Source organism: Aspergillus campestris (assembly GCF_002847485.1).
Source record: "Aspergillus campestris IBT 28561 chromosome Unknown P168scaffold_11, whole genome shotgun sequence".
NCBI lineage: Eukaryota > Fungi > Ascomycota > Eurotiomycetes > Eurotiales > Aspergillaceae > Aspergillus > Aspergillus campestris.
In genome coordinates, this window is record NW_020194346.1 from 1,223,062 (window position 1) to 1,235,629 (window position 12,568).

Consider the following 12,568-nt stretch of genomic DNA (forward strand, 5'->3'; position numbering starts at 1 on the left):
GTATGTGTCTCACCAGAATCAGCCACGCATATGATCTTTGGTATGGTGACAAGCTGTTCTTCAATGTAAGGCTGAGCCTAGCTTAAGGTTCATCATCTAGGTCTAGCATATGGTAGGCTAGTCATTTTGTCCACATCGAGTGATTCTCGGACGATGCCAATACACATTGAAATGGCACCGCAGCCCCGAGCGCTTACCCCCGGCCCTTTTCCAGGAGATCTTCGCTCAGGCTCCTAAGAATTTGCCTCTTCCTGCTTCGAGGATCCCGGCTCCCTCTCCTTCCCCTGCGCCTGAGGCCTCGCAGGGGTCATCGTATAAAGAGGGGGCTCGTCTCACGCTTAGTCTGAATCACGTGTTGCGACGACTTTTGGCTTTAACTCGGGAGAGAGCCTGCTCCACAACAGCTTTGGGGAGTTCAGGAATAACCTCGCCATCGTCGGTGGTCTCCCCGATCGATGCGGCGGGCGCTCCGTTGGGCTCTGGAACAGGGGTTCGTTGGGCATCCTCCGGATTGTCGGGTACGGCATCCTTGAGATTGCCGCCCAATATCCGGCGAAATTCGATCCGCATTGGCTCCCGGCCAATTCCGGGCCAGATGTCAGACGGCAGATAGTCCCCTTGCTCGACACGGAATGTCTCGCGCGCATTGACGTCTTCGTAGTAGAGTTGATCCAGCTTGTGTCTGGTATCGCGTAGAACCTTCTCCACGCGGTGTCGTACATGTCTTCGCCGCGCTACCTCCAGGATTAGGCCATCGTATGCATCCAGGAAACCATCGTACAACGTATTCAGGTCGGAGAGATCTGCCAGTCCGCCTTTGATTCGCTCTTGTTCGTCATTCCACACCTGTGTGAAATTGTGCGCCTGGGCGATGTAGTTTGGGAGACGGTTGGATGCAAGGGACGACAGATGGTCGAAAACATTCGTGGTCGCACCATACACGGAAAGTAAAGAATCCCTTTGCGCCACGACATTTTCCAGGACAGACTCCATCTCTCCAATACGGTCTTGGATTTCCATCACGACATCCTCCGCCTCAGCCGCATCCTTGATTAGTACGTTTACCATCTCCTGATACTCCGAATCACTAAGCGGATCGAGCGGAGCGTTCAAGTTAGCGTTGATGCCTTCTTCGATATTCGAAGCACCACGGCCGCTGACATTCATACCAGCAGGCATATCGCCCGTGATAGACTGGGCCGCGGCTCCGCCACCTTCGGTATGTTTGACAGCTGTCACGCATATGTCGAAGTGTCGGACCAGAGACTCCAGAAGATCGGCCATTTCCCGGGCGTGCATTTCCAGAGAATGCAGCAATCCTGGCATCGATGACAGGGAGGGCAAACTGGAGCTCGACGCAGAGGATGAGGATGACGACGTCGACGGCCGTGATGACGCCAGCTTTGTGGCATTCCGGTAGTTACCCAACGCATCCTTGATCGATTTGAGCTCGTCATCGAAAGCGTAATTTGAGGATTCCAGTTCAGCCTGGGCTGCATTGGTCCGGTCAATGGAATCCTTAAGCGATGAATGGAGTTCCTCAACGCCACGTTCATCCAAAAAATCATGTAGGCTTTTTGGCTCTTCACCTTGCGGGCGAAAGGATGCATGGACCACTGTTTCTCTGAGAGCACTCAGCGTCTGCCGCAACTGTGCGTCAGCTGAATCTAGGTTTTTCAGTATGCTTGCAAACTCCGATCTACCGCGCAGGGACACCTCTTCCACCTCCGTCCGGACATTATAGAGTAGCCGTAGTTGGTTATTGAGGCCACGGCGCAGGAAGCCGGTCCGCGCCGAAACTACAACACTTTCTTCCAATGCAGAGCGGGCGGCCGTGACAATTTCATTAGCACGCCACACATGGTTGATGGATGACAAAGACCGCTTAGCTGCGACTAGATGTGAGATGAGGGTCTCCAGCTGGGGCATGGAGTTTTCCTGGTCATGGGTTTGCTCGGGCGCACGCGATGCGTCGCCGGACATCAACGAGGACTCGGATACCGACATAATGGCGACAAACTCTAACTAGATATTCCCACAGGAGCCAGTCTAGCCAGGCATTCACAGCCAAGTCTGACTGTGCGCGAATATGTGTCCAATGAGGGCAGTTGTCTTGAGAACCAGGGGCTCCTCCAAAATCTCCGTCCTTCCCGCCCCAGTTTGGGTCCGGAAATGTCCTTCCCTAGTGTAGTGTCCCATGCAATGGGCCGTGATATCGTTCTGTTGCAAATGATAACGTGAATTTAAACCATAATCACTGCATCGGGAAGTTGACACCGTCCAGTTATTCTGTGTTAATGGTTAACTTTGGAGCTCAGCCAACGCTGCGATCGGCATAATGGAGCTGGACATGAATCTGGCGGTGAGACTGGAAGTAGAAACACGGGCTAGACCCGATTCGGGCTTTGATTTCCTCCGCCCGATGATGGCATCATTGTGGATTGGGCGAGGAGTCGTTTATAGGCAAGGATTGTCCTGATTATGGAACGAGGAAAGGGTGGGAATGGAAGTCGCCGACTGGACATCAACGTTGCGTACCTTCTGGAAGCCACTGCCCCTTAGAAGCGAAACTAGAAGTGTCGAATTAGAAAAGCTAGGCGTCGAAAATGATGTGATATTTGGAATGTCGAGCTCCGGAGCTTTAACCCGCGTTGCAGAGTGTCAGACCAAGAGGAATCCCACGACAGGAGATCACCAATGTCGGGGTCTCAGACGCTGTGGAGGGTGTGGAGATGATGTGATGATAAACAAGAGCTCGCCGTTCAGAACCTTGGGAGAATTAGTATGGGAATCATCAAACTAAGTGGGCACTGCGGTAAGGGATCCCCAGCGCACTAACTGATTAGCCGTTCCCAGAAAGACTGGGGGAATCCGCCATGAATCCAAACCGTCGCGTCAAATTATGCCACTCCGGTCGATGGTGATGCGACAAAGGACGGCGATGGCGCCATCGCGGGTCACGTGCAGCGATCCCGAAGCCACTAGCGTGATCACGAGACGATCCCCGGGCTTTGCGTGATTCATGACCAACAAGAGTCCTTTGGGTGTTCGTTCTTCTTCTGGGAACATCGATTGATCTACAAGAGTCACACATTGGAGCTGGACTACATACATATGCAGGCGTATTCTCACTCGATCTCTGGCTGGACTAATTCTCCATTTCGGTACTACGCCCCTCTTTATCCGCTTTTCTTCGCCGACCGCCTTCACGAGCCAGACCCTTATCGATCCTCCCATATCGCGTCGCCACCTCTTCCCCCTACAACGTCGTCGTTCAATTCAGACAACCTGACGCTGGAGATAGACTCTTGCAAGCTCTTATATTGTCAAGACTGAAGATCATCTTCTCATCGCAAGATTTCCGAGTTGTCGTAAGGGTGATTGCCACTGAGGGTGTTGCGCAACATGAACCCCGGCGAATTGTTATCACAGTCAGAAAATATCCTTCAATCTCCGGTGGAAGAAAATGCGCCCTCCAGCGAAAACCAGGATCTTTCGCAAAGCGCCCTCAGATCCATCTTTGGCCCATGTGAGGTCCCCGAGGATACTACTGATGGGGAACCCGATGGTCATCAGCACGCGCCCCACACTTTCCGCAACGTAACAGCAACATCCGCAAAACTAGCCAACGAAAGTGTTGCGCCGTTCCTCGCGAAACACATCCCCAAGCAATACGCCCCTCTAGGATCACGAACCATCGAGACAGAAGCCGCAGACATCAGCGGTCCAAATTCGAAGTACTGTTATCGCCATCGACCAGAACTTAAATGCCGTCGTCAAGCGGACGAGCCATCCATGGATAAATTACAGCGGGTATGTTCATTCCACCTTTTTCCTTCTCCCGAATGGCCCTCCATATCAGTTATATACAAGAAATTGGGCTAATAAGGCTTTTACAGGATCTGGAAACTCTCCCCCAGAGTGACCAGCAGGGCATCGCCCATGTTTGGTCGCTCTTCTCGGCCGCCCCCGCAAAACATCGAAAACTCATCCTGCAAGGAATCATGGCCCAGTGCTGTTTTCCCCAGCTGTCGTTCGTATCAGCAACGGTGCGCGAGCTTATTAGGATCGACTTCCTCACCGCCCTCCCCCCGGAGATCTCGTTTAAAATCCTTTGTTACCTCGACACGACATCCCTCTGCAAAGCGTCTCAGGTATCGAGAAGCTGGAGAGCCCTCGCGGATGACGACGTGGTGTGGCATCGGATGTGCGAACAACATATTCACCGCAAATGCAAGAAATGCGGTTGGGGGCTCCCACTTCTGGACCGTAAACGGCTGCGTGAGTCGAAGCGGGAGATCGAATTGCGGGCAACAACATGGAACGTCAACATTGCATCCTCGAACCCCACGCCCGATGGCGAACAGAATGTGGAGGCTGGACCTGTGGTTGAGAGTTCCGGTGCTATCAAGAGAAAATCTGGGGCGAGTAATGACGAGGAAACGGCAATGGTAAAACGGCATTGTTCGTCCTTGGGTCCTCGTCCGGGAGTGGATGACGATTTCTTCAGACCCCGATTTCGACCTTGGAAAGAAGTCTACAAGGACCGTTTCAAGGTGGGGACCAACTGGAAGTACGGGCGGTGCTCGATCAAGACTTTCAAAGGTCACACCAACGGTGTCATGTGTTTGCAATTCGAGGATAACATCCTGGCGACCGGGTCCTACGATGCGACCATCAAGATCTGGGATACAGAAACAGGGGAAGAGTTGCGTACACTCCGTGGGCACGAATCGGGGATCCGTTGTCTGCAGTTTGATGATACGAAATTGATCAGCGGCAGCATGGATCGCAGCCTCAAGGTTTGGAACTGGCGAACGGGCGAATGCATCTCCACATACACTGGTCACCGTGGTGGTGTCATTGGGCTTCATTTCGACGCGTCCATTCTCGCTTCTGCTTCGGTTGATAAGACTATCAAAATCTGGAATTTTGAGGACAAGTCGACCTGTTTGTTGCGCGGGCATACGGACTGGGTCAACGCTGTCAAAGTGGACACCGTTTCTCGCACGGTATTCTCTGCCTCAGATGACTGCACGGTACGCCTTTGGGACCTGGACACCAAGACTTGCATTAGGACTTTCCATGGCCACGTGGGACAGGTCCAGCAGGTTGTACCACTGCCGAGGGAGTTTGAATTTGAAGAACATGATGCCGAGTGCGAGAACGACAACCTCAGCACTGCATCTGGCGACACCGAGCCGGTTTCGCTCCAAGCTGCTTTGGGTTTAGAGTCGAACTCCCTTGCTTCTCAACCATCAGTTTTTGGTCCCACATTCGACAACGGCCGCCCGACACCACCCCGTTATATGGTCACGAGTGCCTTGGATTCGACCATTCGGCTTTGGGAAACCACCACTGGTCGGTGCCTGCGGACATTCTTCGGGCATCTGGAAGGCGTGTGGGCCCTCGCTGCCGATACCCTTCGAATCGTGACCGGTGCCGAAGACCGCATGGTCAAGATCTGGGATCCGAGAACGGGCAAATGCGAACGCACGTTTACCGGTCACTCGGGCCCAGTCACGTGTATCGGCCTAGGTGACAGCCGTTTTGCCACTGGCAGCGAGGACTGCGAAGTGCGCATGTATAGTTTCCAGAGCTAATTTGTGTACATCTGGTTGTTTGATTGTTTTGTTTTTGTTTTTCCCTTTCGATCTTCATGGCCTTCCCGTTTGCAGTGTATTGGCGCATTTTGCTCTTTTGTACGGATGGATAACGAATACCCCCTGAACTGCCGCCTCTGCTTTTTCGGTCCTGTTCGAAAGGTCATTGACATAGGGAGCCTTGATTTGGCGTGGAGTTCTAGGAATTAATTTAGGATGGGTTCTGGCGTTGGAAATGGATGTTAATTTGACGTGTGATATTTTTCTTTATCTTTACTAGCATAAGAGAACAAGGGTGCAATCCGCGGATTTCCATGCATTTCTTCGTATTCGGGCACTCCAAGGGTGCTGATTAGGTTTATCTGCGGGAGCCCTACACGGGTGCTTTTGGGTGCCTCATATGGGTGCTTGTAAAGGTCCTACATGGGTGCTTTTTTAAGCTCTATGTAGCTACCTTGTAAGGTTTTCGGGGGTTCTACGCGGGAGCTCCAGGGACTATGCCTGGCTGCTTTTAGGAGGGCTAGACAGGGGTGCTTTTGAGGGTTCCCTGCGGCTGGTTTTGGAGGTTTTACACAGGTGCTCTGAGAGGCCACATGTGAGTGTTTTAGGGGTCATATGTGGGTGGTTTGAGGGAGTCTACATGGTTGCTTTGCAGGGCTATATATAGTAAACGATCATTTACTTTGTAGAATAATTGATGAGTCGTTAGAGCTATGCGATCAAGCCGCCGAGCGAAGCGAGGGTTTAAAGCTTGAATTCCATATGACAATAGCACGCCGTGGCTCTCTTATGTCGTTGTTTCAAGATTTTATTCTTCATGTTCCCTAAAATCTTGCAACTGTGCAGACCTTCATAGTCTGTTTGGGATATCAGTCATATCAAACCCTCCCAAGCTGCCGTTTGGATATTTGTTGCAGTGGCTAGAATAGTCATCTATATCATGACTATTTTCATGGGTCCTTCCACTCTGATAACGTCCTTTGAAAGGACTTGTACACAAATAACAGCATCAACATGTGGCGGATTTCTTTCCTTGTAGGTTCTCCCAAACCTCAAGTCAAACCTTTCAAAGATGAACTCCAAGTATCACGCTCCACATCTCACGCTAGTACAATCCAGCACGATCGAATATTATCATCAAATATGATCAAATATCACTGCTGATCAGACATTTTCTCCGCGGTGTACTACAAAGACACATCCGCGATGGCCCAGTCTGGAAAAGGGATCCAGACCCTTCCCTACATACATACGGAGTAATGTATTCTCTTCTATTTATTGTCGAGTTTCTAGTCGCTGGCGTTTGATTGAAATTCGACGCGCGCGTACGTCCCTACATGTGATTGGTTCCTACTTCGCACTAATGTAGACGGCTTAAGCGGGATATTTCACGCATGAAGGGCCAGTCTTGACCTTTCTTTTCTTTTTTACTTCCCCTTTGATTAGCAGTCACGGTATAAAAGGCTATCTGGGTGTTTTTATGGTCTATATAGACTGGTCACTCGGAGCCCAATTCGACCTTGCATGTTATCGCCTAATTGATCATCATCGGGTTCACGCATTTAAGATGGACAGCGAAATGGAGGATCTAAAGCCTCTCTCGAGCCAGCTGCAATGCAGTGATTATACTGTGGGATGGATCTGTGCGCTCCCCAAAGAGCAAACTGCAGCTACAGCTATGTTAGACCATATACACCCAGACCTTCCCAAACCGCCCAATGATCCCAACACGTATACTTTGGGATCCATCGGCAAACACAACATCGTTGTCGCTTGTTTACCAAAAGGGAGAATCGGTAACAATTCAGCAGCAATATCTGCGACCCAAATGATACGCACATTTCTCTCCATAAAGGTTGGCCTTATGGTTGGCATCGGCGGTGGATTGCCCACTAAGACCAAGCTGGGAGACGTGGTGATCGGTGCCCCTGTGGATCAATATCCAGGGGTAGTTCAGTGGGACTTGGGCAAGACAGAGCAGGGGGGGGATTTTAGACGCATTGGCTCTCAGAACAGCCCTCCAAACGCTTTATTGACAGCTTTAGCCAAAATGGAGACTCGAAGTCAACTGAGCGGCTCAAAGATACCTGACCATCTGAAAGAAATGGAGAAGAAATGGCCGAATCTCATGAAAGAATTCACTTGTCCGGCACTTCATGATGAGCTAAACGTCTCTCCAATCAAGTTTCGTCCGGGGAGCCAGGGATGGCAAATTTCTCGTCTCTGGGAAATGTTGCTAGACCTTCTTTTCTTTCTTTTAGGTTGGCAGCAGCTTTTATTAACCCAGCATTACGCGGATAAAGACGCTTCCGGTCAATGTAAAGCCCAGCCGGAAGATATACGCGTGCATTATGGTTTGATAGCGTCGGGTAACCAAGTTATCAAGGATGCCGAGCTTCGGGACTTGGTCGACCGGAATCTCGGTGGAAATGTACTATGCGTGGAAATGGAAGCCGCGGGGCTAATGAATATCATCCCTTGTATCGTGATCAGGGGAATATGTGATTATGCTGATTCCAAAAAGATTAAGGATTGGCAGGAATATGCTGCTTCTGTGGCTGCGGCATGTGCAAAAGAGCTTTTGGAATATGTCCATCCAAGCGATGTCAATGAAGAGCGTCCCGTGCAGGAAATTTTGGGTGCTGGTAAGTTATCCAGCAGCATCTCAATGACCTGAAGTATCTGATATGTCTTTTAGTGATGACGACCGTAGACCGAATGGACGCCAGCCTGAAAGTACTACGATCCAAGTCCATAAACGACAAGGATCTCAAAATCCTGGCTTGGCTCACGGACATTGACTACGGTCCTCAACATAGTGACTTCCTGAAAGGCCGACAGCCAGGCACCGGGCAGTGGTTTCTGAACTCCGATGGTTATCGGAACTGGTGGAGATCAAACAATACAACAACCTTGTTCTGCCCCGGAAATCCTGGAGTAGGAAAGACAATAATGGCGACGACAGTTATCGACGACCTCAGCGCAAGGTTTCTTCACGATGAATCTATCGGCATTGCGTATATCTATTGTAATTTTCATCGGAGACATGAGCAGAAACTTGAAGATCTTCTTGAAGCTCTCATAAAACAATTGAGTCAGTGCTTGCCTTCTTTACCAGCCCACGTTAAGGAACTTTACGCATGCCACCAAAGTCAGAACACACGTCCATCAATTAACGAACTGTCGAAGAGTCTCTTGGATACTGCCGCTATGCATGCAAGAGTCTTCATCGTTGTCGACGCATTGGACGAATGCGAAGCAGCTGATGGAACACTATCAAGGTTTTTATCCAACATATTCAGCCTTCAGACCGAAACCGCTATAAGCTTCCTTGCAACCTCGCGGTCTATACCGGACATTAAAAAGTGGTTTAATGGATGCGCTTCACAAGAAATATCAGCTACAGACGGGGATATCCGTAACTATCTGAACAGCCATATGGCTCGTCTGCCAGGCTTTGTCGTCAGCAACTCAATGTTGCAAGAAGAGATTAAGACCGAAATTATGGCCGCTGTGGACGGAATGTATGGAGGTCCCCTCCCGATCCATTGAATACGTACTAATATCTGTCAAGGTTCCTACTAGCACGACTCCATCTAGATTCTCTGGTTTGCATGAGGGCACCGAAGGCTATTCGAAACGCTCTGAAAAAGCTCCCGCAAGGATCAAATGCGTACGACTCCGCTTATGACCGGGCCATGGAAAGAATCAAGGGGCAGGTACCGAGTGCTCGGGAACTGGCCGAACAGACTATAGCATGGATTACTTGTGCAAAGAGGCAGCTCGCTATCCCAGAACTACTGCATGCCTTGGCAGTGGAAGTCAGCCAACCCGATTTTGACGAAGAGAATCTCTCGCAAGTGGCCGATATACTTTCTGTCTGCGCCGGACTAGTGACAGTTGACGAGGAAAGTGGCACTATCCGTTTAGTCCATTACACCACGCAGGAATACTTCGCCAGAACACGGAAAGATTGGTTCCCAGACGCAGAAACAGCGATTACCAGGGCATGTGTCTCCTATCTCTCCTTCCAAACGTTTGGAAGCGGGGTTTGTCGAAATCACTCCGAGCTCCTAGATCGGCTGGATATGTATGAATTCTACGAGTACTCCGCATGTCACTGGGGACACCATGCTCACGAAGCTCTGAAGCCATGCCCGGAAGTTATCCCTTTCCTGACTTGCAATTCCAAGGTTAATGCCTCACTCCAAATGCTACAGAGGGAAGAGTTTCGACATTCGCAGGCTTTGTGGCGGGTTTCGTCCTCCGGCCTGCATCTCGCAGTGATGTTCGGGTTGGAGAAAGCAGTCCAGGGTATGCTAGAGGAAGTCGACGTCAATACCATGGACTCCATCGATTACAGTCCACTCTTAGTGGCAGCTAGACATGGTCAGGTTGGAGTGATAAATCATCTTCTCGATGCCGGAGCCAATATAGAGGACAGGAGAGACTGTCACGAGCAAGCGCCTTTGTCGCACGCTTGCGAAAATGGACATCTTCAGATGGTGAACCGGCTACTCAATAACGGAGCTGACATAGAGACAAAGGACTATCGCAACAGAACGCCACTATCTTTTGCAGCAGAAGGAGGTCATGCTGCAGTTGTGAAAGAGCTCCTCGACCGAGGTGCCAAACTAGAGGACACGGATCACAAATGGGGTAGAGCTCCAATCTCATGGGCGGCAATGAACGGACACACTTCAGTCGTCCAACAGTTATTCAATGCTGGTGCCTATATCGAGTCTGGAAATGGCCTGCATCCAACGCCTTTCATATGGGCGGCGCGGTACGGACAAACCGCAATCGTCAGGAGATTGCTAGACGAGGGTGCTAATATAGAGCATCGCTGGGATTATAACACGCCGCTAAATTTCGCAGCAAGGGAGGGATGTGACGGCGTAGTTAAAGAATTACTTAGCAGAGGGGCTAATATTGACTCTAGAGACTGGTATGGTGCAACACCCCTAATAAGGGCAGCGACTAATGGGCACTTGACGGTGGTTGAGCAACTACTCAACGCGGGTGCTGATCCAAACGCCAAAGATTCCTCTGGCTCGTCACCAGCATATATGGCTGCATTGGAAATGGAGCATGCAATAGTGGACGAGCTTCTCAGAAGAGGAGCCGATCCCTGCGAGTACCTGCCATATAGGGAACAGGAAGTGAAGAGCTTGGAGATGGACCCGCCAGTTGTTGTGCAAAAGCCTTAAAAGATAGCCTAGCTGTTGCTGATACAGTGAGAGATATCCATACTGGGCCCTCATCAAAGCATGATTTGACCTTCAACCCTCCCAAACTACTACTGAAGAATATGATTACCATCCTCAGACTGGTGAAACGGACATCCGCAAAATTTTTGGGGGAAAAAATGGTTCTTTAATATCACAGGTACAGTACGGTCGCACTGTCGTGATTCTTGCCGCTGATGTTCGTATAGCTTCACGCAGTCTGGTTTTGTTCGATTCATCGTTGGCAAGGATCGAAAACGGTGCTCAATTCATACTGAGTTAGTTGGCTCCTTTCCAACCGAGATTCTTCGACCTCCCATAGTCGAGGATATTAACGAGGTATTATTCGGCCCTTGCTGCGAGTTCGTATACTCGGGCGATTACTCCACCCTCCTCCGGCTTACGATCCCCGTAGGTTAGTGGTCAATGCCGCATTGGTAATCAATCATTGAAGGGGTCTGTGAAACGATGGAATCCTACCAATATTACCTTAAGCCTTTTCCATCCAGAAAATTTATCTAGAGATTGGGCCGACTTACTGGAGAAGAACCACAGACCGACTCTAAATATGACCATACTGAAATATTTCTGTGCCACGCTGAGATATGCCGTTTTGTTGAAAGGACAAACTGGGCTTCGCTATCCGATTTATCACTCTACCGACTTCTACAGTTGCTGGCAAATTTCACCCTCTGGGAGGAACGGACTGGGAATGTTGTAGCTTTGATGGAACTCATATTTGAGAGTGATGATGAACACGTGGGAAACTTGGGCTGAGCGTCAACGGCAACATCCGATGTGCGCGGTCATTCCGGGACGCAAAAAAGGGCCGCGCGAGTGTCAGTGCACATGAATCGGCGGGGGCGAAAAGAGAAGGAGGCTGCAGCTGCGCAGGCGGGCCCCGCAGAACGGCGGGCCAACGGGGACGGTTTCCAACCCTTGCCGTCGTATAGAATACTAGGTAGTTGAACGATATTTAAATCTTCTAGCAACACACTCTGTTACCCTTACTTAGTTTAACATCTACTTATGACGTCCTTCAACCACCATGCATCCCAGTATACCAGTCCTCAAACGCATAAGCTTCACACAGCCACAGCAGAAACAGCAGGATAACCCGCCATCACTAACCCTTTTCATCAGCGACCAACCCAAAAACGAGATCGGGGGCTAGAGACAGAACCCTTGCGTCTGTTAATATGCGTATCAATATGATTCTGCGTCTCCTTGGCTCTAAAAGTCCTTCCCTGGGTATACACCACAGCGCAAATCACAACACATATCCCAAACAATAAGACCACTATCAGAAAAGTGATCAAGAGGAGCTCATCGGACCGGGGTGTTCTCTCATCTCTCTGGGCTTCGATGCAAGACGCTGGCAATGACGGGCGACACTCTTGAACAATCCGTTAACCTGCTACTGAATTCGCATTCTAGACGAAGAAAAGTACTTGCCGTGGTGGAAAACGTGTCTCCGTCTCGAATTCCCGGATGGACCTTTTTCTAGGTCGTGATTTGAAGAACCAGTGTCCATTTCCGTCTGGTTCTGCTCGCTGGGTCGCTTTCGAGAGTGGTCGGTTGTGGTTGTACTTTGGATAATATGCACCGTACTATGTGAGGTTGGACCAGTAGTATATAGCTTAGAGTAATATGCGCCATACAAATATTATGGTAAGAGGTAGATGGCAATATGCCCTTTGTGATGCTTGTTGCGTCAGGATGGAATAATCATTTCAT

General features: G+C 50.1%; 4 protein-coding genes across 4 annotated transcripts; 3 read left to right on the forward strand and 1 right to left on the reverse strand.

Annotated features, from left to right (window-relative positions):
• Window positions 1-208: 208 nt before the first annotated feature.
• Window positions 209-2,190, reverse strand: P168DRAFT_54989 (autophagy-related protein 17). Its single transcript, XM_024842001.1, has one exon. The coding sequence runs from the start codon at window positions 2,005-2,007 to the stop codon at window positions 349-351; it is 1,659 nt and encodes a 552-aa protein (XP_024690321.1). The 5' UTR covers window positions 2,008-2,190; the 3' UTR covers window positions 209-348.
• An 870-nt stretch (window positions 2,191-3,060) lies between these two features.
• Window positions 3,061-5,901, forward strand: P168DRAFT_274345 (F-box/WD repeat-containing protein). The gene is made up of 2 exons (XM_024835418.1): window positions 3,061-3,813; window positions 3,900-5,901. The coding sequence occupies exons 1-2, from the start codon at window positions 3,406-3,408 to the stop codon at window positions 5,601-5,603; spliced, it is 2,112 nt and encodes a 703-aa protein (XP_024690322.1). The 5' UTR covers window positions 3,061-3,405; the 3' UTR covers window positions 5,604-5,901.
• A 1,205-nt stretch (window positions 5,902-7,106) lies between these two features.
• P168DRAFT_334587 (5'-methylthioadenosine/S-adenosylhomocysteine nucleosidase family protein) lies at window positions 7,107-8,280 on the forward strand (the record flags this gene model as incomplete). Its single annotated transcript, XM_024841693.1, has 2 exons — window positions 7,107-7,822; window positions 7,907-8,280. The coding sequence occupies exons 1-2, from the start codon at window positions 7,171-7,173 to the stop codon at window positions 8,278-8,280; spliced, it is 1,026 nt and encodes a 341-aa protein (XP_024690323.1). The 5' UTR covers window positions 7,107-7,170.
• A 761-nt stretch (window positions 8,281-9,041) lies between these two features.
• P168DRAFT_321304 (ankyrin repeat domain-containing protein) lies at window positions 9,042-10,813 on the forward strand (the record flags this gene model as incomplete). Its single annotated transcript, XM_024840448.1, has 3 exons — window positions 9,042-9,127; window positions 9,178-9,917; window positions 10,581-10,813. 3 exons carry the CDS (start codon window positions 9,042-9,044, stop codon window positions 10,811-10,813), a joined length of 1,059 nt encoding a protein of 352 aa, XP_024690324.1.
• Window positions 10,814-12,568: the final 1,755 nt, after the last annotated feature.

Bases quoted from the DNA above. Each gene is read 5' to 3' on its own strand.
- P168DRAFT_54989 (XM_024842001.1), bottom strand. From the start codon at position 2,007: ATGTCGGTATCCGAGTCCTCGTTGATGTCCGGCGACGCATCGCGTGCG.
- P168DRAFT_274345 (XM_024835418.1), top strand. From the start codon at position 3,406: ATGAACCCCGGCGAATTGTTATCACAGTCAGAAAATATCCTTCAATCT. The intron at 3,814-3,899 runs GTATGTTCATTC...AGGCTTTTACAG, and splicing joins CCATGGATAAATTACAGCGG to GATCTGGAAACTCTCCCCCA.